General features: G+C 41.5%; 1 protein-coding gene across 19 annotated transcripts in view; it reads left to right on the top strand.

The window, feature by feature from the left end:
- The window catches only part of TENM2 (teneurin transmembrane protein 2), a 1,486,671-nt gene that overhangs the window by 917,950 nt on the left and 542,526 nt on the right, over window positions 1–26,195 (top strand). For 10 of the 19 annotated variants that reach the window (XM_053288965.1, XM_053288966.1, XM_053288972.1 and 7 more), the window contains one exon: window positions 16,024–16,278. The exons of the other annotated variants lie outside the window; for them this stretch is intronic. In XM_053288965.1, the coding sequence (XP_053144940.1) occupies window positions 16,024–16,278 (255 nt within the window). The remainder of the gene's footprint in view (window positions 1–16,023; window positions 16,279–26,195) is intronic. 19 annotated transcript variants of the gene reach the window in all.

Raw genomic sequence — 26,195 nt, 5'->3', positions numbered from 1 at the left:
TCTGGTGTGTGTTAACTGTTTCTGGTGTTCTTTCTTACATCCGGTTCTCACTATTTATGCCCTTAGTATGTTTAGGCTCACCTTACTGGTGAGCACAGCATCCCTCCAGTGGCTGCTGCTGGTATCTGCCTTATGTTTCTTTTAAAATTGTGAGCACTTTGGGGACAGGGAACCATCTTCTTGATGTATTATTTATTTTTCTATGTAAACTGCTTTGAGAACTTTGGCTGACAAGTGGTATATAAATATTGTAGTAGTAGTAGTAGTAAAGGTAATTAACTTTGTATTTTGCCCAGAAACATATCGTCATCCAGTGCAACTGTTTTAAAATAGGTATAATATGGTCTCTCTGGGTTACCCCAGAGACCAGTCTGGCGGCTGCATTTTGAACTAACTGAAGTTTCCAAACTATGCACAAAGGCAGCCCCACATAGAGCGCATTGCAATAGTCAAGCCTGGAGGCTCTTGAAAAATTCTTGAAGAATTTCTTAAAGAAAGAATGTGTGCTCCTGTATTAAATACACAGCAGGCACTTTGGACTGATTAGGTCATAATGGAATATGTGTGATGAGGTGATGTCTTGCATTTAGGACTTTATAGGCCCCAAACAGCATTTTATGTTGTATCTGGAAAATGTAGCTGAGCAAAAGAGTGAAACATTTCTTTCCTACTGTCAATACCTGAAATAGGATTTTGGTGGATGCTTCTATGAACTAGTTTGTTGCAATACTATAATGTAGTGTTAAGTAAATGAATGTACCAGAAATAATGCTTATGCCTTATTCTGTTATCACACATGCTTGGACTTGTGCCCCTTACGTGCACCTAGCTGCATGTCTAGGTGACTAGAACACCAGCTCAGATTTCTTGGGTAAATGCTAGCTTGAGTATGGAGGAATTACTCAGACTCTAGTGGAAACTTTTCCTTCTATAGTAAATGCTACTAGTCAGGAAGGGAGGCAGTTATCCATTCAGTAGAGCGAGCTCAGATTGACTAGCATCAAAACAGCAAGCATGAATAACTTTGGATTGGGACTGGACAGTAAAGCATCACCCTGAAGTACCTCAGAAGGACATACAAAATCAAGAGGCAAAGACTTTTTAAAAAGAAATAAATAAGTGTTATTAAAGGAGCACAACACAATAATTGAGAATTGGGTGTTGGTGGCAGTCGTGAGATTGAAGGCAGCTCCAAGAGAAAGGAAGGGGAAATGAGAAATTATGGCAGAAAGCCACTTATGGGGGAAACACAAGTGAAAAGGTAGCATAGTGTAGGAAGGAACAGAGAGAGAAAAAGAGTGGTTTATATCTCTCCCTAGTCTGCTGTAGTTGAAGTGAAAGGAATAAATTTCAGGCAGTGAGATCTGGGGTTCCATGCTGCAGTACTATCTTTGCTAAATTTAGGCCTTCAGCAATGAAGCCTCAAGTTTGCTGTGCGGACACTTTGTTTCACTTTGTTAGTGAAAAACCATCACATTCAAAGTTATGCAATTGTTTGTTGTGGGTGGTGTGCTTTTCATTTTTTAAGATAAATGAAAGTCTAAATATTTCTTCAAAAACATCTCAAAACAACAACTTCTTGTTCCTCAAATGTTGGTATTTGTTATATTGCTAGTTATTGAATCATTAAAAAATCCTGCTAGCAGATTGTTATAATAAATATCTGAGATGGACAATAAAAGATTACTCTAAGCTGAACTGTCAGTTTGGATGTAAGAATATTCCATAAATCTTGAGGGCAGAAAGTTTCCTCTCCTCCCTAGTCGCCTTGTGCTCTAGCTGTGTATAGCTATTCAGACAGGATTTGCTTTATTAATTACTCTGGAAATTAAGTGCAGCTTGTTGTTACTATGTTATGACAAGAGAGAGATGTGTGGGGGGGGGGGGCAGATATCCTTTTAGTTTGCCAAAATGTAATTATTTAAAATGCTCTGATTTTTTTCTCATTGCTCCTTTAGGAAATTTGCTCCTTTTGAATGCTTTCAAAGTCCATTTTCACAAGTGTTTATTTCCATAATCATAATTTCACCAAAGTAGGGTTTTTTACCCTTCCTTTTAGTAGCACAAGGTCAAAACTGGTGTAACTCATGGGAAGTCATTCCATTAAGTAGATGTAGGAACAGAGTCAAAAATTCCCACTGGTTTCCTTTACAATTTCATTGGTAACATATATCGCTCCAAAAATGTCCCCATTGGTCAGAGCTTTTTAAAATTTAACCTGTATACAGCAATCCAGGATAAACAGATGTGTAGGATTGTTACATAAAAACAGATGATAAGTTTGTTTCATTTTATGAAATCTCAGATTATTAATGTAGAGTGCAGTTCTAGATCTGGGTAAACCTTTGGCTTGGTATAGCAAGTCACTGAATAAAGACCCCTGTGGCTGTGCTGAAGCTTTACCATTTCTAGGGGTATATAGCCACCTAATGGCGCAGCAGGGAAATGACTTGATTAGCAAGCCATAGGCTGCCGGTTTGAATCCCTGCTGATATGTTTCCCAGACTATGGAAACACCTATATTGGGCAGCAGTGATATAGGAAGATGCTGAAAGGCATCATCTCATACTTCGTGGCAGATGGCGATGGTTAACCCCTCCTGTATTCTACCAAAGACAACCACGGGGCTATGTGGTCACCAGGAGTCAACACCGACTCAAAGACACACACTTTATATTATTATTCAATTTATTGTGGTAAATGGACCAGAGGTACTGTGGTTGTATATGTGTGTTCACGCAGCTGCTAAGTAATCCTTAGGGTGTCCACTGCAAATTTAATGGTGTGCATGCCTAGTGGGATCCATTATTTACAAAATGATCAATTTTGTAATTAAGAGTATGATCCATTTCTTAAGTGATAGTGGGAGAAGACACAGGTATGTAGTTGTATCCTGAGCCCTTGAAAGGGACATGGGAATCTTGTTGCATGGTTAATGGGGGATGTATTCCAGAAGCTTTGTGGTAGCTAAGATTAGGGTTGGATTGACTAGTGCATGGTGGCTAGCATGACACTATAACAAGCACACATTTGCAGAACTAGGGATTAGGTGGTTGCTTCTTAGTTTGGCTTTAGCCTGGACCCAGCTCGGATCTGAAACTGCATGCTATGGGATCCCATATCTGCAAGCTATGGCCATCTCTGTAGGTTTGGACCTGGCATTGCGGTGGTGCTCCTGACACTCGAAGAACTTATGTCCTTCTAAGTACTGTCCAATTTTCCATCTATCACTTATTCTTCTCCTCTCCCTGAAATTTAACTTTCAGCTTTTGCACTCCACTGAAGCTGCCCTCACCAAAATAACTGAAGATCTCATTGTGAAATCTGAAATACTCTGTTCTTCCTTCACCCTTGACCTTTCTGCTGCCATTGATACAGCAGACCACACTCTCCTGTTCCCTCCCTTCATTTCCTAGGTTTCTGTGACTCTGTCCTCAGCTAGTTGTCTTTCCATCTGTCTAATAACTCATTCAGCAATTCAATAGAAGAAAACTCTTTGTCTGCTGTTTGATAGGATCTGTCAGAGGTCTGTTTTAATATCTCTGCAATTCTCTTTCTACTGTCTTTGGGTAACCTCATCAAATTCTATTGCTTTAGGATCACCTATATGCTGGTGACAGCCATCTCAGTTGCCTTCCTGATTATTGAGTTTGGATGTTTCTTTGCCTTCCCAAACAAACATATATGCAATACCAGACTCCTTCTTTTCTCACAATCCTTTTTCTCCTTGAATACATTCCATATATGTTGATAACATTACAGTTTGCCCTCTTGATTGTTTATGAACACCTGACTTTGAGCCTCTTCTCACGTGCAGTGTGGAAGGCAGGTTATATTCACCTTCCCTGCAGACGAGCAGTTGTTCCTTCTTGGGTGGGCAGATTGTCTGCCCAGACGAGCACCAGCTAACCCCTGCTAACTTGGCAAAGAGACACCTTTTTAACGTGGTGATTCTCTTTATTGAGCAGGGGGAGAGTAACTGGCCCTTTCCACCCCCAGCACAGTACTTCCAGTGACTGTTGCTGGTGTCTAGCTTATGTTTCTTTTTAGATTGTGAGCCCTTTGGAGACAGGGATCCATCTTATTTATTTATTTATTTCTCTGTGCAAACCGCCCTGAGCCATTTTTGGAAGGGAGGTATAGAAAACGAATAAATCATCACTCAATTAATTGATCAATCAATCAATCAGCTCCTGTCGGTAGCTATGATTGTCGTGGTGCCAGAATACGTTGCATTGCGTCGCCACCCACCCCGAGCTCTAACAATGCACCCAGTGAGTGTGTTGTGCATTATGAGGATCCCCCTCCCCTCCCTGAGTCTGTCAGCCACGCTGACACATGATCAGATAAATGGGGTTATGAGAGCGCCCGCTTTCCTAACCCTGTTTAGAAGGCTGGCCCCACAAGTGAGTTTGCTGCCATGGTGCCGCCAGGACTGGCCACAATCCCAGTGCTTCACATGCGCATTCCAAACCGGGCTGGGGCTGGTTTTGCACGCACGTATGAAGAACCTCTTTATCTTTGATTCTCTTTCCTTGCTTCTCATTGCCAAGTGTATGTCTGCCACAAAATGTGTCGATGGCATGTTTTATAGCTGCTTCCCTCACAAACACAAAGTAATCTTAAGAAAGAGTAGAAAGGCCTGATCAAGCAGGCCTTCAGTAGTAGATGGGCCTTGACTTTGATCCACCAGGCGCTTTGTGTGTAACATAAGGACTGTTTTGCTGTGTTGACAGCAAACTGTCCTTATGTCACTTTTGCTGTACAGCATAGCAAACACACAAGACCTTCATCTCCACTTCCTTGGCAAACACTCTGGTTCACACTCTTCTAACTTGACTGCTACAACCTTAGCCATACAAGCTTTCTGTTGTCACACCTTGTGCCTCTGGCTTCTCTCCAGAACTCGGCCTTCAAAATTATCCACCTCTATTATAGCTCAGACATACTTTTAAAAATTCCCACACTGAGATTTTCACTCCTTTCTACTCCTGCACCCAGCAGAAGCTCCTCAGCTTCCCTTCAGCCTCCATAGCATTACCCCATTATCCTTCTGCTTTATATATCCATGCACTGGGCCTGTCTTTTTGTTTACATTGTAAAGCACCATGCATATATAATTGCACCATATAGGTTAATATTTTTTACGAGCCCCTTCATGTCTGTGTCAATAAGATATTTGCAATAATGGATTCTTTCATTATATGATTTTTGCACACATGTGCAGGCACACACACACACACACACACACACACACACACACAGACAAATCGTATATGTGTCATTTCCCCCCACAGATTAGTGAAGCAAGGAAGAAGCCAGAATGTTTCAAATGGCAAGCAGTAAACTGTTTTAAATGCTCAGGAAGAGAAAAGTAGAGGGAATGTGGTTTTTTAAATGATCAATATTTCTCTAAATTTGTTTTGCTAGCTATATGAGTAAACTTCTTGACCCAATTAAATTGTTTGGAGCTGCTGAAGTCACTTTTGTTAAACATACTTGTTTGGATGTTGTTTTGCCATAAAGACCAAATATTTCAGCAGTAGAAAAATCATTCATTACTATACATATTAATTTGAGGTTCAGTGGTAGAGTGAGAAGAGTTGAGAATAATATCAGCTCATTCAGGTTTTATCTTCTTTTCCATTAAAGCTTTCAAGGTCACGTTAATTTCCGTTTGTTTAGCTTTGTAATTAAATAACTAATTATTCAAAATATAATTTGAGTTAGTGTTCTAGGATCTAACATAAACTGCACTGAATCATAATTTCTTTAGATGCATATGTGATAATGCTAAAAACTGTACAAATGAATAAGTCCCCCCACCCCCTGCCCCACCCCGGCCAGGGTTCTCAATTTTCCTTCTGACAAGGTTTCTGTACGACGGTAAAAACTCCACATGTAATGCGTTGCCTGGCATTATTTTATTTATGTATTTAAATATTTATACCCTATATTTTCCATTCTGAATAACCCTCATGGACCTCCTTCCCCACAAACATTGGGAAGCGCTTCACCTGCTCAATTCCTTCTGTTCATGAAGGTGAGTTTAAGAAAACATGTGTCCACCACTACCTTATACTGGTAGTATACCGGTATACATTACTACCTTTTTTAGAACTAAAATTAATAGGACTTTAGCTCATGAAAACCCATGTTACAATAAATGTGTTACTTTTTAAGGTTGTCCAAGACTCATTCTTATTTGCTTCAAATTTAGATGTTTGAATTAACACCTTTTAGAACCTTTAGACACTTAAAGTCACCTTGAAAAATGTGCTTAACTTTCATTTGTGGTTATTACTGTTCATAATTCAAATCCTCACAGTTAGGTTATTTCAGTGTTTAATAAAGTAGCAATATACTACATGGCTGTGAAATTCTACTTACTAAACAGTGAATTGTGATGTGCAAATTACTAAGCCCTAGTTTGCCAAGTAGGATTTAAGTACCATGGTTCTCCTTCTCGTTCCTAAGGAAGCCTAGCAGTTGCTATGTTGTGAGGCAGGGATTCCTTCCTCCTGGAACATCTATCCCTTAGAGTTCCCACCTGTCAGGCAGAACACAGGTGGGAACCTCTGTTGTGTCCCTTTTCCCAGAACCAAGACTTATTCTCAGAGGAAAATGACAGTTGCCTTCCAGTTCAATTGCTTTCAGCTTGGAGTGGGGACCATTATAATGCAAAATCTTTCTATTTTCTTCCTTTCTTAGGAGAATGAACCTGGGACCTTCTGTAGGCAAATTAGATGCTCTACAATTCCATATAGTTTGTAGAGCATATATTCCATATGCTCTACAGCTACAGTTCCATATAGTTTGACAACTATTTTGCATTCTGAGAGTTGATTCTCTGGTAGGAAATGAGAGATTTCCTACCAGATAATCTATTCTCAGAAGAACACCTCAGACATTGAAAACAACAAAACCCAGTGCCCCATGGGCTTGTCATTTTGTGGGTGGTTGGCACCCTTTGTGCATTACACCACAACTTGCTCTGGGCCACCCTGGTGCACCCTAAGTGGAGTTATGGGGCTGCTGAAATTCCCCATTATTCCCTTTGAGGAAAAAGCTTAAAGACGCACAAACTTCAGTAAAAAATTAAAAATCACCCTTTACCAATTTATTTGAAATCTGGGTGGTAGCAGGCACCTATAAGGGCGCTACCACCTGACCCACTCTTCTGCCCCTGAAACCCCTTTTCTGCCCTGAATCTGCCACAAAGACATGCCAACTTCAATTTTAAAAACAAAGCAAAAACACCTCTTTGCCCAATTTTGAAATCTGGGTGGTAGCTTCCTTGCACCCATTGGGCACTACCACCCACAACAACCTGCTCTGGGCTACTCTGGTGCCACCCCCCCCCCAAAGTTATAATTAAGGTTGATGAAATCCCCATTGTTCCATATGGGGGAAAGCTTAAAGACGTGTGAACTTCAAAAATCTTTTAAAAACACTCCGGCACCCTATTTATTTGGAATATGGGTGGTAGCTTCCTTGCACCCATTGTGTACTATCACCCACCACCTTCTCTGGGCCACCCTGGTGCCCCACACGTGGAGCTATAAGGGTGCTGAAATCCCCATTATTCCCTATGGGGAAAGGCTTAAAGACATGCCAACTTGAATTTTTTTTTAAAAAATCACCCCTTTGCCCAATTTCTTTGAAATTTGAGTGGTAGCTTGCACCCATTGGGCACTACCCCCCAACCCACTTTGGCCACAAAATGGAGGTCTGAATCTCTGGATTTTGGGGGCTCCGAATCTGGGGTGATTTGTTTTATACCCGAATCTGGGCAATTGAGCACAGGGGTGATTTGTTCTGTCTACAAATCACCCGAATCAGCCAGATTCAGGTACAAATTGTTTTGTACCCAAATCGATTTGCAGATCCCTACTGGAATACGTTTCCTTTTAGAATGTGAGCGCTTTGGGGACAGGGATTCATCTTATTTATTTATTATTTCTCTGTGTAAACCGCCCTGAGTCATTTTTGGAAGGGCGGTATAGAAATTGAAATAATAATAATAATAATAATAATAAAATATATATTATACTTAATTTGCGGTAAAGCTGCAATTGCGATGTGGACAGATCCACTAGCACAAATATTTAAGACTGCAGTCCAGTGCATGTCTCCTTTGGAGAGTTAAACACATACTTAATGCCCTTCCACTGAAATCAGTGGGACTTGGACATTTTAGGTTGGATTCTCTGTATTGACCTCCAGGGAATCGACATATTCTCATGTGCTGTTCTTTGGTCCTTTCTTGTGATGCAGAGTTTATAAGAGTAACTGCAAGCCACCTACTCAATGGAGCTATTTCAGACAAGTGTTACGCGTTAGAGGATTGCAGCCTCTATCTATATATATTGTAGTACCTTCTCCATTCTCTTTTAGCTTTGACCCAATTTTAAGGCATTCAACTAGAGATGGCTCATTTCGTTTTTAGTGATACTGCAAGACAATCAAAATTCTACCAGAGGTTTTTTAGGGTTTTTTTTTTAGCAAAAGGGTATACTTATTCATCACCATCCATTTAAAAGCCAGTAGTGCTTTTTTTTTTTTTTTAAAAAAAGTGTGATTCATGGGCTTTTATCACATGCCATCCAGTCTTCATTTCTGTTTCTATTACAGCAGATTTTCAAGGTTACTGGACTCGTCCTGTACTTTCTTCTCAATCTCCCTCTTCAGCTTAGCCAATCCATGTTTATCATTATTTCAAAAGGTATGATAAATATTGAAGTCTCTGTCATGAATAAACCAGCACTTCAATGATACATTGGACTACTCTAACTATAACATAACACTTTAGAGAGTTATCGGCTGATTTAGTGCATCTTCCAGCACCACTACCACCATAAGAACAGAGGTTGTCACCTCAAAGGACAAGATTGATTGCACTAGAAATGGAAGAATGGTCCTTCACACACCTTATATGGGCCTGAAAATGAATAAATGGGTTATTTCATGCCAAAATGAGCCAGTCTGAACTTATAATTCCAGAACTTTCTACCAGGTTTGTGGGGCGGGTAGGTTGGCAGTAAGTCAGGAATACTTCTCCAGGTCAGATTTTAATCTTATTAATTAATTTTAAGGGTCCTAATGTTATATTCTCTCTGAGGTGAGTTGCTGTAGCTTTATTACTATCCGCCGCATCCCAAGATTTTTATCAGGGCCTAGTCCTGATGAGCTTTGCTGGCATTTCTAGTTTGGTGCATACTTCCCCTACTTTTTCAAAATGTAAGTTGATGACAAATATTATTCATTGATTCCATTGTTCATAAAGTGAATCACACAGCTGAATTCATGGGAAGCTTCAAGGTGAATGTATGGGAAGCTTTTCTGGAGAATGCAATGATGTTAGCCCAGAAACATGCCTGCACTGATGGTACATGTAATAACACAAGAACAGCCCTGCTGGATCAGACCCAAGGCCTATCTATTCTAGCATCCTATTACCCACAGTGATCCACCAGATGCCTCTGAGAAACCCACAAGGAAGAGGTGAGGTCACTCCCTCTCTCCTGCTGTTGCTCACCTGCAACTGGTATTCAGAGGCATCTTGCCCCGAGGCTGGAGGTGGCCTATAGCCACTAAACTAGTAACCATTGATAGACCTGTCCTCCATGAATTTGTCTAAGCCCCTTTTAAATCCATCCAGGATAGTGGCTATCACCACATCCTGTGGCAGAGAATTCCTTAGATTAATTATGCGTTGTGTGAAAAAGTATTTCCTCTTGTCGGTCCTATATTTCTTGGCAATCAGTTTCATGAGATGACCCCTGGTTTTAGTATTGTGAGAGAGGAAGAAAATCTTCTCTCTGTTCATTCTCTCTACTCCATGCATAAGTGTATATACCTCTATCATGACTCCCTGTAGTCACCTCTTGTACCCCCACACCCCAATGAAGACAGGACACACTTAGCTGGAGTGAAATGGCACCACTTTATTAATGTACAGTGGGATAAGACTTGCAATGAGGTACCTAATTAACCAGAGTGCAGGTACTCCTCCTGTGTGGGACCGCCTCCTAAGAAGGGCCATCCCCACACCAGGTAATGATTTGGTCAGGCTCCAGGTAATGATTTGATAATGAAGTGCTGGGTAATGATTTGGTCAGGCGCCAGGTCCTGATGTCCTCTCACCATTAGGCTTTCCCCTGCTGAGCGGGGGCGGACCCAACCCAAGCTGCTGAATTCTGAGTTGGTGAGTCGAGCCACTCCCCGAGCGGGGGACATTCCCCACCCTTCGGTCTGCAAAAACCCGGAAGCGCTGTTCCTCCCCCCCCCAATGGTCCTCTGGTCAAACACCGTTAATCAATCTACCTACCCAACACCCGCACTCTCCTGCCAAGTGACCGATTACCTGCTGTGCATACCTATGACCCAAACCTAAAGGACTCAGTGAGAAGTAGGCAAAAAAAGGCCCCACCTAGTGCCAATCTGGCATGACCCAAAAAATTCCTACTTGGCTCCCCGCAGGCAACTGGCTATCCCTCACTGGGTGGGTGCCAAGCTGTGGAGAGACTGGGTGGAATGGAGAGGCGGCGGCTGCCACAACCAACCCACCCCCTTCCCTGATTGGCTGATCCTGGCCACGTGGAGGGGGAGGCAAGATGGCAGTTCTGTGCCTGCCTCATGTGATGGGGGCACAACCCCACCCCGAGCCTCATCGTGCTGGCATGGCAGTGGGGACTGGAATTTTCCAAACTAAAAAGCCCCATATGCTGTAGCCTCACCTCAAAAGGAAGGTATTCCGAGCCCCTGATAATCTCGGCTGCCGTCTTCTGCACCTTTTTCAGTTCTACAATGCCCTTCTTAAGACACAGTGACCAGAACTGTACATAGTACTCCAGATGTGGCAGCACCATAGATTGGTAGAGGTGCATTATAATATTAGTATTTTTATTTTCAATAAATGGTAGGAAGCTGGCTGTGCAGACTGGGTAGCTTGCACTGGTTCTGCATTATTCCTGCTGGTTATGTGCCTAGACAAGTCATTATCACACTATGAAATGCCCCTCCTCGTGATCAGAAGTACTACAATAGTTCACCTCATCTTCCAAATATGCACTGATACCTTTAATGGCTTTTAAATTTATTACAACCACCAAAATATGTGCACTCATTGTCTAGAATTCATTGTCCATTTTATCATTCACAGTATTTGGAACTGCTAGACATATACTGATTACCTGGGTTGTTAATGTGAATGAATGCTGAATGAAGTGGAGCTGAAATTGTCAGCAAACCTCTGCTTGAAGATACAAGACTGGAGCAGAAATGTGTAATGATCAAGAAATACACACTGTTAATTACAGTGGTCCCTCGACTTACGTAATTAATCCATTCCAAACGCACGTTCGGAGGTCGAAATTTTCGTAAGTCGAAGAGCGCACCACAGAAGTCTGGAAACATTCGTAAGTCGAGGAAACCGCATCTAAAAATTCGTAGGTCGAGTAAGCTGAATCTAAACCGGCAACTACTTCCGGTCTTTTTTGTCGCTCGTAACTCGAAAACATCGGATGTCGAGTAGTTCGTAGGTCGAGGGATTACTGTATATAATTGTTCCTTTCAGTGTAATTTTGAAATATTTTTTAGTCTGAAAATCAATGTAAAACAAAGTCATTGTGGAAACATAGCCTCAGGTTCTAGCAGTACTGAGCCAATTCTTTAACTTTAGTTGAAATGTGCTTCATAAGGGTGTTACAGATTGTATTTCATTGCACACTTTTAATATAAGATCTTAAAGGTTCTGTTGTTTACCTATTCCTGATTAATTCATACTTGTATCTATGTGAACATCTATCTGTCTATGCATCCACTCATCATCACTAAAGTATCTTAGCAAATCTTGTTTTTTTTAGAAAACAACAATTAGTTTTAGCATCATGAACTTCAGAGAACAGATTTTATGGCATAGCAGTACTTATGAGTGAAGTCATATTTAGGCAATGTTATCATAAATTATGGATCATTCACCCTTAAACTCTCTATGTGCCCAAGCTTTGGAATTTTGGCAATATATGTGCTTAAATGCTTGACTAACAAGTAGAAGGTTGCCGATTCAAATCCCTGCTGGTATGTTTCCCAGACTATGGGAAACATCTATATCAGACAGCAGCGATATCGGAAGATGCTGAAAGGCATCATCTCATACTGTGCAGGTGGAGGCAGTGGTAAACCCCTCCTGTATTCTACCAAAGAAAACCACAGGTTCTGTGGGTGCCAGGAGTCGAAATCGACTTGACGGCACACTTAAGTCACTCACTATCCTTTCTGTAACTGAAATAGTAGAATAAGCAATCCAGACATTGCAGCTGTAGATTATCTTTCCTCTAGCAAACAACAGAAGAGAAGAGGGGAAGGCAAAGTCCTAAAATCCAGTCTGAGATCCTCTTCTGCACCTTTCAGCAGCAAGTGAAAACCTAGAAAAAGATAGATTAAATACAGGGCTAATATCTCCTCTTGAAGGTTAAACAAAGTAACTGATTTTAGTGGGGGGGGTGGTGGTTGCATCATGGTCTCAAGTTTTGGAGCCCTGGGAACCTTTCTGCCTTCCTTCTCTAGCATTTATTCTGCATCAATGTCCATTGTTTGCTGCCCTGACTGCCATCTTAATAACCCAAGCTTTCCTCAAGTAAGCAAATGTATCAAATGTTGGAAGATCTAGCTGTGGATAGAGATTTAGGATTTAAAAGGAGTCTGGCAGGGAGCAAACAGGGGAGGCAGGATGGTGGAGGCTCAGAGAACACATTGGCAGCAGTGGGAGAGTCAGTGGAGGAGCTCCAGCTGCAGACATCCTAAAGCCAATTGGGCCTCTGGTAAGACAAATCAGAGTTATTGCTGTTATTGCTGGCTCTGCAAAAGGGATAGAAGGCAGAGAGGCTCCCTACCTTGAGGCTATTCAGAATTATCTGATCTTGGGAAAGAGTAGAAAGGAAGAGGAAGGAAGGAGATGCAAGGCTGTTGAGCAAGTTAGAGCCGAGCCCCTACTAGGGAACAGGACGCTGTGGAAGCACTTGCCCAACAATGGAACAGGCAGATGGAACAGGCAGAGACTGCACATCTCTTATTCTTGTTTATTTCCCATTTGTGCTAAGGGATAGTTACCCAGGGAGCTATTGGCAGCCAACATATTTTTAATCCTACATTTCTTATGATAGTAGTGACTCATCAATGAAATTGAAAGGAAATGAGCATGTATCTCAGTATCCTATTGAACCTTTGTAACTCTGAGTTAACAGAAAAATTACATTTAGACATGGTTGTCAGACATGGAAAAACATGAAATGATCCCATAAACCAAGCTTTCTTGTGTCATATTATTGTGGATAATTTTCTAATCAGAACTGCCTATTCCCCCTGATTCCATGTTCACTAATAGTGACTGTTCTTAGTTGCTTTGCCATTTTTGTTGTATATCTGTAAGGGATTAGTTGTTTGGATTTTCTTTCTTGGCAATCTGTTTTTAGCTGCATTAGAAACCCTGTTTACATAGGGTTCTCTGGAGAGCAGACTACGTTTACCTTTGCCTTTTGTTCTAAACTGAGTATATTTTAGTCATGAAGGACATATGGGCCTATGAGGACTGAGTTTACCTAGTTTTATCCACATCTAGTCTATTACCCACACACTGGGATGAAAACTTTCAGAATGCATATTTATGATCTCAAGATAAATGTTCATTCTCTGTATCAATGGGGTGCTTTGCCATACCTACTGTGTGTGGCACTCTCTCTTATGACTGATGGATATGCATATGCAAATAGGTATGCAGATGAAGTCATAGCACTCTGAGCAAATGCTTCCAGTGAGGTCTTTCTAGTTCAGACATAGAATGATAACACACTTAGAGATAAATTAATTGAAAGCCCGAGGTGAGCATCTAGGCACTTTTATAGCCAGTCATGTTGGATACCTGACATCTGAGGGCGGGGAGTGGGGGGAGAGAGATTAAAGACGCTGGTTTTATATTTGTACTCACAGCAGCATAGCTTATGTGTATAGCCTTGTGAGCAGATGAATTTTGTTTCTTCTATGCTTTGCATAAAGTTATTTAAGACAGTACTTTTGGCCTGGATGAAACTGCACATTCTAGCAACACAACGTCAGAAAGTGTTATCCCTTGAAGGAAAAATATACTTGAAAATATGCAAAGAATTAACTGTCAGCAGAATGAATATCGACTGTAGTATTTCTCACTACAGTACTTGCAACCTACTGGAACCTAGTCTATTTTGTGCATATCTGACTGAACATGCAAATCAAGGTTTTGGCTTACTGTACCTTGATAATTCTAAGCTAAAGGCTGCTATTTTTAATTATATGCATAAGGATTTATATTTATATAACTAGGTTGCAATAACAGAGGCAGTAAATAAATATAATATAAGAGTTAAAGGGACATTTGTAGTCTGGCCCCTCTGATGCATTTCCTTGGCTGTATCCTATGTACGCTTACCAGGCAGACAGCACCTTTGAACACAGTCAGAAAAATGTGTAAGATCAGGTTGCATGAACACAAGATGTTACAATAATTGATACCATACAGCCGACAACATTTTTAATGGAAAGTGTTAGGGATGCGTTTGTTGAATATTCTTTTGTATGGAATTGAATCTTGAATTTTTGGAAGTAAATATGGCCTGTGCTCCTGACAGCCTAATTCTAAGAATGATATGACCTAATTCTAATAATGATATAAATGCTTAGAAAGAAAAACAAATACTGTAGAACCTGTTCTACACTACAGATTATAATGCTATGCCATTCTTAAAGCGATGTTACACTAATATACAGTATGCTGCTCACTATTTAGGATTGGGTGCTAGTTTTTTGTTTGTTTGTTTGTTTGTTTTAAACACAGAGCAAATAGGAAAGAGATGTGTTACGTGTTGGCAAGAAATGCTCTGGAGGCAAGTGCTTCTGGAGGCAAGGAGGAGCATAAAAATCCCCCCCACTGTTTGCACCCCCAGGTCCCAATGAAGACAGGACACGCTTAGTTGGAGTAAATAAGGGCCACTTTATTGTTGTACAGTGATAACAAACTTGCAACGAGGTCCCTAACTAATCAGAGTGCGGGTACTCCTCCCGTGTGGTGGTCCTTATTTATTTATTTATTTATTTATTTATTTATTTATTTATTTATTAAACTTCTATACTGCCCAAACTTTTGTCTCTGGGCAGTTAACATAAAACAATTAAAACATATAAAAAGTTAAAACAATGCAACAATTAAAAATCAGCCATAAAATTAAAAACAGACAGTTTTTAAAAGCTGGGAAAGCTTGGGTGAAAAGATGGGTTTTCAGATGTTTTTTAAAAACATCTAGTTTTTAAAACTAGGGGATTAAAAAAACTGTGGGATGATGGGATGGTCTGGGCCATCCCACACCAGGGCGAAGGGCTGGGTTCTGATTCGATCAGGCTGCATGTCCTGATCTCTCACTGCGAGGCTTCCCCTGCTGAGGGGGGTGGATAGCCCTACCCACCCCAAACCCAACCCGCCAAAGCTCTGAGCCATATGCTGTATAACTGCCCTGCCCAAGGTGGTGACCACTTTCCTCACCTCCCTATTCACTTTCTTACGTGCCCTATTGAAACACAGGGGGCCCCTCCAACTCAGCTTTGGAAGCAAGTTGGACCAAACCAACCACATATCTGGCCATCGGGCAGACAGGCCTTGTAAATCTTTGATTGCCTGCAGAATCAGGGCCTTGCCATGTAGCAAACCCAGGTCATTGCCTCCCAGGTGAATGACCAAGACATGTGGTGTCCCCCGTGTGGCAGCATACTCATCTAGAAATGGAAGGAAAAAGTTCCACAGCATCCCTCGGTGCCCCATCCAGTCCACTTCTGCCGCTCCTGCAAGACCAAACTGGGTATCCCTGCTTGTCTGTCGAGCTTGTCAACTGGCCTAAAACACATAGCTATGCCCATAGATGAGCTCCCGCAAGGGGAAAGAGAGCCGTCGACGGTCTGCAAGACAAAACTGGGTGTTACTTCTGCCCCTTCTCACAGCTGCAGAGGGCGTATGTAGCGGCGGCAGGCAGATGAACGCCACATCCCCAACTCCTGGACATGGCTCTCAAGCAGCCCCACCACTGCCGCTGAAGATGCCGCCCCAATCCAGAAGGAGTGGGTGCCATACACTCTCGGGTCAAGGCACGCTCTCCTCAAAGCCTCCTCCACCAGAACCCAGAACTGGAAGCAGGTCATGGGCATCGTGTCTGCATGGAAGAACAGCTGGCCATCACCCTCCCCACACACGGCCAGGTAAGGTTGCACAGCCCGTACTGGGCACAGGCCCACATTAGTCCCTCAGCCAGGGTGATGGTGGTGCCCTTGCCCTTCTGATCGGTCTTTGCCCAAGGCAGGCATAAAACCACCATGTCCCTTTCCAACTGGGCGTTCTCGTAGTGCAGGGCCTGAGCTGACGCATCAAACCTGGAAGTGGCAACCAGCTCGCTGATTTGCAATGTGCCTAAGAAGGCCACAAGGCAGGAGGCCTTAAGCAGCCAAACCTCAAAGTTGAAAAAACAGATATCACTGAACTGTGATAGCAGCTGTTGCAGGGTTGCTGTAGCAAGAGGGACCCTTGGATCTGGGCTTTGGGGGGACACCTGTGCCCATTTCTCCAGCATTCTGCGCACCCGGAAGTCAGCAGTGGAGTCAGTGTGTCCCCGCCCAGCTACACATGGAAGGCAAGGGCTGCCAGCCTGCCACCAATGGACCTCGGCGCCAAGCCCCGTCCATGTAGGTGGATGCTATAGCGCAGCACATATTTCACCCGGAGAGCCCATAGGTCACCCAGCCCTGATGCTGCCCTGAATGCCTGGAACTCACAGACTGCCGCCGAATATCGCACTCTTGTGCTAGGTGCCAAGGATAGGTGAATGGCCTCCTCGACCTCTAGTATCTAAGGCTCCATAGGTGGACAGGAAATATTTCGAGGAGCTCCCTGGCTGCTGGGGCGAGGGTTCAAAAGTGCTCCTCCTGCATCTGAGACAGTGTGTCCGCGATGCTGTTATCCAGCCCGGGCACGTGTTGGGCAGCAAAAAGAATGTTGTGTTGCAGGCAGTGCAGCTTGAAGCAACGCACCAAACGCATCACCCAAGGACTCCTAGAGGTCCCCGAGTTGATAACCTGGACTGTAGCCATGTTATCATACCAGAACTGAACAGCCTGATCTTTGAAACCTGTGGCCCAGATGTGCACCACAATGACTTTTGGGAAGAACTCGTCATATCTTGGGTGACTCCCACTCTATCCCAACCAAGGGGCCACCTGGCAGCAAGGAGGAGCATAACCCTCCCCGTTTGCATCTGTTCTGCTGCTTGTGAAGCCACCAGCTGCATGAAGAGCAGCCTGAAGCTGCAAGGAGGCAGCACCTGCTGCATTCTCTTTGGGTTGCCCTGGATATCAACCACAGCTACGGTTTTCCTAACTGTACCCTCAAAATCTGCTGGTTGCCCAGTGGGCACCATTTACAGGCACCATTGCAAATTACAGGCACCATTCAGTTTCTCCATGTATTTTTGACAATTTGCAGATTGTTATAGTTTATAAGATTAGGTGGAAATGTGGGGAGCCTAGAAAGAAACAGTTATGTTTTGTTAGATAGTAAACATTTTAAAACATTTTAAAACATTGGGTATGCCTGTTCAGAGACTCGGGTTCAAATTATATTTAAGTGATGAATTTCACTGGGTGGCACTGACCAGGTTAGCATCTATCAGTCCGGTGGATTTCACAATTTCACATGGTTGTTGTGATGAACATAAATAGTCCATGGCTATAAATAGTCCTGAGGGTCCTGGAAGTAGGGTAGAATATCCATGTGATAAATACACCTACATTTGTTTAGTACTACGGTATTGTCTTCAGCAACCATAGCAAATTTATCTGTGTGTGTGTGTGTGTGTGTGTGTGTGTGTGTGTGTGTGTGTGTGTGAGAGAGAGAGAGAGAGAGAGAGAGAGAGAGAGAGAGAGAGAGAGAGAGAGAGAGAGAGAGGAGGGGGGAAGGGAGGGAGAGAAAATTTTATTGCAAATCATGGGCAGAATCCAGTTCAAGTTAAGGTCTTTAACTTTAGTTGCTCCATATTTCCTGTTATCAAAAGGCTTTCTATATAATTTTAAAGCTGTATATCAAAGTGAAAGTTTTCTTTAAAAATAATGATCAGATCATCATGCCTAGAAAGTTGTGTGAACTGTCAAAAACTGCTGCCAATTAAAATGTTCCCCAAACAACTAAAGTTGTCCATGCCATGCTAGAAATACTTAAAACCCCTAAAAACAGAGTTTTGGGAATTCACAAAGTTCTACTATTTTGTTCAGAGTTCTAAAAAGTCCAAAAAGAAAAAAGAAAGAGACTGTTAAAAGAAGAAAAAACTGTATTATATTCCAAAGTTGTTCAGTATGTGTAAGAGTTGAAAATAATCCTCTGTAGTTCAATAAAAAAGAAATATCACTGCCTTATAAGCCCACTTCAGTCATCTTTTTAAAAACTTCCTCTTTGAAGCTAAACACTTGATGGATTAGCCCAGTGCTGAAGAAAATGCCCTCTTTTATGTGTGAAAGCTTGGTAATTGCTGCAGAAAGATGCTTAGTGGCTCATAATATACATATAATCAGATTAGTTTTGAATCTTACCTCAGCTGAGAATGTAGAAGTCCTCCAATTCATGAATGTTTTGGTATGATTTTTTTCTGCTTTCCTCAAAGGATGCCAGCAACAAGTTTACATCAGCATCTTAGCGAGTATGGCAGGTGAATGTCTAACAGTGCAATAAGAGTAAGTTTAAGCCTCTGAAGAAGTCTTTTTTCTCACACACACAATTATGTGTTCTGGATATGCCACTTAGTACTCCAAGTCTGGATGTGCAGTGTGAGATGCAATTGGCAAACCTTCCCTCGGAGCTCTGTGCCCATGACTCTGTACCCATGATTCTGATCCTTTAATTGATGTTGCCATGTGTGATTTTAACATCTCTCTTCAAGGGAACAACTACCATGCAGTGGAGATGTGCAAAACTGGAATAAATTAAACCAGTAGCATTTTAAAAGCTGGGTATTCTCTGTAACCTGGACGTTTTTGAAAAGCCCAAACAAGACATGCCCTTGATGTCCCTTTGTAAAATACCATTTTTCAATTCTCTGACCTTTAAGTAGTTATTCCTTTGTGATAATAATTAATTATGAGACAATAGTGAATTGAAATTATTGTAAAGTAATACAGTATATGGCTTTATTCTTTATCAACTAGAAATTTAAAATGCAGTTTTATGTTCTCTGCCCTCTGTCCCTGCAAACTGTTCTTTTAAGAGCATACAAAGAGCCCTGCTACATTAGGCCAAAGGTCCATCAATTCCAGCATCTTGCCTGCCACAGTGACTAACCAGATGCAGGATTCGAAGGCAACAGTCCTTTCCCCCTCTTGCTCCTCAGAAGCTGATGGTCAGTGGCATACTGCCTCTATCTGGCATCCTGTCCTTCCTTGCACTTCATTTTTACTTAGCTAACATTGGTGAGGATATGATCCAAATTTGTTTGATTCTTTTTAGTTTCAAATCATAACCTACAGACTTCTCAGACCAGAAAAATTCTGAGCCTGAGAGCAGGTTCTATATCTAGGTATGACCTTTCAGTCTGACCCCAGTAATGGTCTGTTCAGAAAATACTGAGTGCTTCCCATTAGCCAGGTGGCTTTTTGCTTGATTTCTGGGGCAGCCTCCTTCAGGTAATAAGAGTGAGACAATTCTATTTAGCCTTAGAAACCTCTTACTTAATCTTAGAAACCACTTCATCTTACAAGCAATTGGAAGTTGTTTGTAAAGTGTGTCTTCCCACACAGACCCATCAGACCCTATCCCCTGCTAACTGGGCAAAGAGGCACCTTTTACCGTGGTGATTCTCTTTATTTAGCAGGGGGAGAGTAACTAGCCCTATCCACCCCCAGTACCTCCAGTGACTGTTGCTGGTGTCTATCTTGTGTTTCATTTTAGAATGTGAGCCCTTTGGGGACAGGGAGCCATCTTATTTATTTATTATTTCTCTGTGTAAACCGCCCTGAGCCATTTTTGGAAGGGCGGTATAGAAATTGAATTATTATTGTTATCATTATTAATAATAATCAGTACCTCCATTGCTCTTGAGAATTCTGGTGGACATGCCCCACAGGCTTACAAGGGTTGAGAAAGAGCTCCATCCTTGCAAGAATCTAACGGAGCATAAGGTTTGCCTCAGAGCTGCAGCATACAGGAAGGAGGAGGAGAAAGCATTTTTCACTTCTTTCCCCTCCCCATTAAAACCCTTTTTGTGTCTAGGAATATGTCCATAAGGGTTGTGCAGTGGGGAGAAAATAGCTTGGTCCTCACTTTCCCCAAGGGCTTCAGCTGTGAGGCAAACCTCATACAATTATATACTTGTGAAAACAGAGCTTTTGTTCCATGTCCGCCACCACTAACCATAACTGCTAGTGATATCACGGGCATGATATCATTGATGATAGGCAACACTTCCACTTCTTATGGGGTTTTTTTTGGGGGGGGGGATGTTTGGGAGGTTGTTTCCAGGCTTCTCCATTGTACATCATAAGTGCTCTCTGCCGTCTGGTTTCTCATCCTGCCGCAGCTTGGCAACAGGGATGCAGTGCTTCTTGAGTTCATGCATTTAAAGGGACAGAAACACATTGGAGAAAGCCCGCCTTCCCCTGCGTGTTTTGGACCTTGGATTTTCCTAGCAAGAAAAGGATGGTAGAACAAGACAGGGAGAGAGGTCCCCCATGATTCATCACTGCAGTGCTCTGTTTACAAACACATTGAATCCAGGTAGCACAAACAATGGTTTGTGTGTGCTGCATTCCCCAGCACACACATTTCTATTTTCTTAAGTTTTCCACATCCTTTAGTTATATGATTGAGGTCCTACAGGTGGGTTTGTTTTCATTTGTGTGGCTTCCTTCCACACCTATGTCCTCATTGACGGATGATTTTTAACCACACTTTCTCCCCTGAAAATAACTGCATATCAGTTGGCATGAAGTGTTATAAATATTCTATCTGTGGTGATTAATCTGTAAGCTGATTCACAGAGTCAAGTCATCACTTAGTCAACAAGAGATCAGCTTGCATGTTTGAATTGCCCTCAATTACCCGACTATGTGGAAATTCTTTTACAGGAAACAGTTAACTAAGTCAATCCCAGTGTCTGTAATTCCCAGTGCATAAAAGTGCACTATTAATAACTTGCTTGATATAGATTACTCCAGTATCAGACCAGCTCAAGTATACACAAAAGCAAGGCTTGCAATAGATTGGCTATTAACAAGATAAATGAATGGAAGCATTTTTCTTGTTCTGTAAGTTATACTTCAGTTTAAACTGCTGACAGGCCTTTTACTTATAAATTATATTTAACTGTAAACTATGAAGGATTGCAGCATTTCCCCCTTAAAATATGAGATATAAAGCTTTTAAAAGAGTTACTGTATATTTGGCTGTGTGGATTTGGTATTAAAATGTGAAAGTAAAATGCAATCATAAAATGTACGGCTTTATTTTAATGTTCATCAAGACAAGGCAATAATGATAATGGGATTAATCAATTCAGTATACGCACAATGGTAGGAGGCAGAAGTCAAAAGGTACTTAAAATACTCTTTGCAGTGCCACATGATTTTCCTGTATTGTGTATTCTGTGATTGAGAGCCATGATGTTGGAATGAGCTTAGACTGTTTTGACAATTTTATCCTGCTTAAATTGGATTTCAAAAAGTGCAGAAATTGATGTTGTGCTACTTGGAGTATATTTTAAAAGATACTAGCACTTCAAAGAGAAACACTGAAAGTAAATCAGATGCAAATGTTTCTCGGTCTGGCCTAGCAGAATAAGTTCAAGGTATCCTGGGGTAATGCTAAATTAGAATGCATTTCTAGTGTCCGAAAAATAAAATAGAAAATAGAAACAGCATTAACTTTCTTTTTTTTCCCTGTGAGTGAAAGGGAAGCTACAAGAGCATCTTCTCACATTCAAGGAGATAAAATAAAACCCATAAAATATTTGATATGTCCCACTTTGCAGAATCTCTTCTCCCCATTGCCCTGCTAAAATATGTTATGTCTGACAGATTTTTGAAGCATCCAAATACCTTTACCTTTTGTTACTGCAGGGTAAATTAGGTCTCCACCAGGCATGTGTATTGCAGGCTGTACCAACCCCTGAAAGCTTAAAGCATTTTTTAATGAAATTAGAGAGATGGAGTGATCTGCTTGATAATAAAGCTTAGCTTTAATGCCAGCTCCATGCTGTTACAGCATATTACTAAACAGCAAGAAATGTGGTACAGATGTTGTGGCAGCCATATTTTACACCCTCCAAAAGGTCATGTCGCTTGTTATTACATTCAGAATCAATATTAAGTGAGCGCTCCAAATTTCAACTGTCAGTTGAATTTATTGCTGCAAACCAAGGCTGAAGGGTTTTCGACTGCAATTCGAGCAAGGTAACACATTACTAAAATAGGGACACTTTTAGTAGAAACAGGTGACCCACATATGAGCGGGAAAGGTCAGTTTAAAATATCTACAGGAAAATCTTGTGATGGGCAGTTTCAGTAAGGATTCACAAATTGACAAAATTGCTGCTGAACAGAAACAGGAAACTTATATAAATTAATCTGTGGAGTGTTGCATTTGTATGGCTTAATTACCATTTGACACATGTCAAAATGATTTTTCAAGTTCAGATTTTAAACAGAGTTCACTGAAAAGCAACTCCATCTATTATATAGAAGAAAATAAGTTATTTTCTGTATCTGTGAGATATTCCCCTTAGGGGATGGTAGTGCCCTGGGAAGAGCATCTGAGGTTCCAAGTTCCCTCCCTGGCATCTCCAAGATAGGGCTGAGAAAGACTCCGACCTGTAACCTTGGAGAAGCTGCTGCCAGTCTATGTAGACAGTACTGAGCTAGATGGACAAATGGTCTAATTCGGTATAAGGCAGCTTTCTAAACCGAAAACTCTCCGTCTGCTACACATATGACATTTTCCGAACATGGTTATGTATAATGCATGTATCTATAACGTTTGAAAATTGCTGTGGTGAGATTGCACACAGTGTTGGTGAGGTAGTATCATCAGTGTGTGTGTGTAGTATCATCAGTTTAATTTGATCCATACCTTTCAGGTATAAAATTGCTTTTTACTGTCCTGTCCTGTCCTGTCCTGATGTGGATGAATGGGTTGCAGGTGAATCTCAACAGAGATAACTAAAGGATCTGCATGTGTTTATAAAACTGCTTGAGTGGCTCTTTTTGAATGCGTTTCTAGGAAAAGCCCAAAGGAGAAACAACTTCAATAGTTCCACAAGCACCTAGGAAATCTCTTAGTCACACTTATGGCTACTTCACTATCCCTGTTATCAAAGATTGTAGAACGTCTGATATAATCAGTAGCGTACAAGTGCCACTATTGCCATGTAGACAAAAACATGATAAAAGTCAAAAGCACAGTCTTGGTGCCTCCTGGGAGGGTTTTACATTCTGGCTTTCGCTGGCCAGGTTGGGCATTCTTGTGGATCTTTGTTTTCTTTTTTTGCCCTGTGCCAGAAACTAGTGTTTTTTTCCTTTAAACCTTTTTTTTAAACTATTGGTTGTTTGATGTTGAATAATTTCTCCTTTTTTGTTTGTCTTCTTTTTAACCTTGCCATCAGCCACAGTGCGTGTTTGACCTTTTTAGCCATCTAAAAATCTAATCTAACCAGAATTCCAGCTAGATTAGTGGCTGCCTGCATTTGGTGATGGTACAGCTGGTACAGAAGCATACTTTATAGAAGATGTGCAGTTCAATGTTCATCATATGCACATTTTAAATGGTTTCTGTAGTTGTATTCAACACCACTAACCAGCAGTTCCAATAAAGCACCCATCTTTATAGTGCCATGGGCACACTCTTTTTATCCAAACATTTACCTGAAATGTGTGATTGTTTTAGGCTTAGACACCTATTTTGCATGGACAAACTTGAGCAAGACGTCTTTTGCTCCACAGGCCCTTCTCTCCTCCCAGTTTTCTCCCACAGGTGCTCTCTGTGTAAGACTCATCTCCTTCCATTTGTATAGGGAAATCAGATGATAATTGCAGTTATCGATTGGAAACCTAAATGTGCAAATCTGCCATTAGTTGCCATATATCATTGTCTCTTACCACTTCAAGAAAATCACTCAAAATGGAAGTCAAGCAGAGAAATGATATGAATGAGTGCATTGTGGTGACATATGACCACTGCTAGGAAGGAAAAATCCTTGCCATCTGTTGCCAAAGAAAGCTATCCAGAGTTACCTACTGGCAACACTTTCCATGTCCTAGCGAACACTACCAATATCACAGCCAAGCAAGCAAGCAAGCAAGCAAACAAACAAACATTTCCTATGGGTGAATGCAGTAGAAATGTCAGTCTCATCAGCCCCATTCACTTTTGCTTTTAGGAGCATGATCACTGATCCTGAATATAGGAACCAAGTGCAACAAAGGAGAGTGTTCCCTGTGATAAGATATTGTACTCTTATAAGAGGTTTCTGAATACAAGAATCGTATGTGTAGGGCCACATACTTCTATCAATGGCTACCAGTCGTTGGGCTGTGGGCCACCTCCAGCCTCAAAGGCAGGATGCCTCTGAGTACCAGTTGCAGGGGAGTAACGGCAGGAGAGAGGGCATGCCCTCAACTCCTGCCTGTGGCTTCCAGCGGTATCTGGTGGGCTACTGTGCGAAACAGGATGCTGGACTAGGTGGGCCTTGGGCCTGATCCAGCAGGGCTGTTCTTATGTTCATCTATAATAATAATTACACCCCCTTCCAGCTGGACACCAATTAGGTGTGAAAGACCCATGATATGGGCCTCACCTGCATGGTTCTTTGTATTCAGATACTTCTTATAAAATCATGCCATCTTACCACACAGAGCGTGTCAACAGATGACAGGGTAAATTATGGGCTGTGCTTCCAAAAGACAGGCTAGTTGTTTTTTAGTTTGGAAATGCACTCCATACTTCTTTTAAGAGTATGTATATTTAGTGTAGGTCACCATAAGTGGCGCAGCAGGGAAATGCTTGACTAACAAGCAGAAGGTTGCTGGTTTGAATCCCCGCTGGTACTATATTGGGCAGCAGCAATATAGGAAGATGCTGAAAGGCATCGTCTCATACTGCATGGGAAGAGGCAATGGTAAATCCCTCCTGTATTCTACCAAAGAAAACCACAGGGCTCTGTGGGCGCGAGGAGTCAAAATCGACTTGACTGCACACTTTACTTTTACTTTATATTTAGTGTACATATATTTAGTATCTCTACTGCAATGAGACTCAAATGACCTGTCATGCAATAACTGGCAGCAAAATGCTAGGGAAGTACTTTGCTATTAGTTACCAAGAAGGGAACTCATTTAAAATAAATGTGATCCCTCTAGCTGGAATTTTATCAGTTCAGGTTACCTGTTAGATTTAACATCACATGACTACATTTTTTAAGATGGCGATTAATTCCTGTATTTCTTCATATGATTGCACTTAGGCTAGTGTTGAATTAGCACTGATAAGAAATGTCAAAGCTGACTATTCCTTAGCAAAGAAGGGGGAAACTATTTTTAGCACTCTGACAATAAACAGTAGCAATCATCTGGTTATACAAAAAGTGACTGCAGTGTGTCCACTGTGACTATCCACTATTTATTATTTTAAATGAAGCAAGAATATACAGTATATACTCAAGTATAAGCCGATCTGAATATAAGCAGAGATACCTAATTTTACCTAAGAAACCAAAAAACTGATTGACTCGAGTATAAGCCTAGGGTGGGAAATGCAGCAGCTACTGGTGAGTTTCAATAATCAAAATAAATGCCAATAAAATTACATTAATTGAGACATAAGTGGGGTATATTGTGACCAGTATGTACTTTATTACAGGGGGACATTTTAGCACGGGCAGGTAGATGACTCGAGTATAAGCCGAGGCTGATTTCTTCAGCACATTTTGGGTGCTGAAAAATTCAGCTTATACTCGAGTATATACGGTATTCATGGTGCCATTCCTCCTTCATGATTTAAAGTATTGCTGTCCCTGGTTTGCTGTAGACTTCCAAGTGTTGACAGAGCTAAAAGTATTCAACTCAGAAACTAAGCATGAACAAGAAGGAAG

The sequence above is a fragment of the Hemicordylus capensis genome, chromosome 2 (assembly GCF_027244095.1).
Source record: "Hemicordylus capensis ecotype Gifberg chromosome 2, rHemCap1.1.pri, whole genome shotgun sequence".
NCBI classification, from domain to species: Eukaryota; Metazoa; Chordata; class Lepidosauria; order Squamata; family Cordylidae; genus Hemicordylus; species Hemicordylus capensis.
This window is presented reverse-complemented; position numbering and strand designations above follow the sequence as displayed.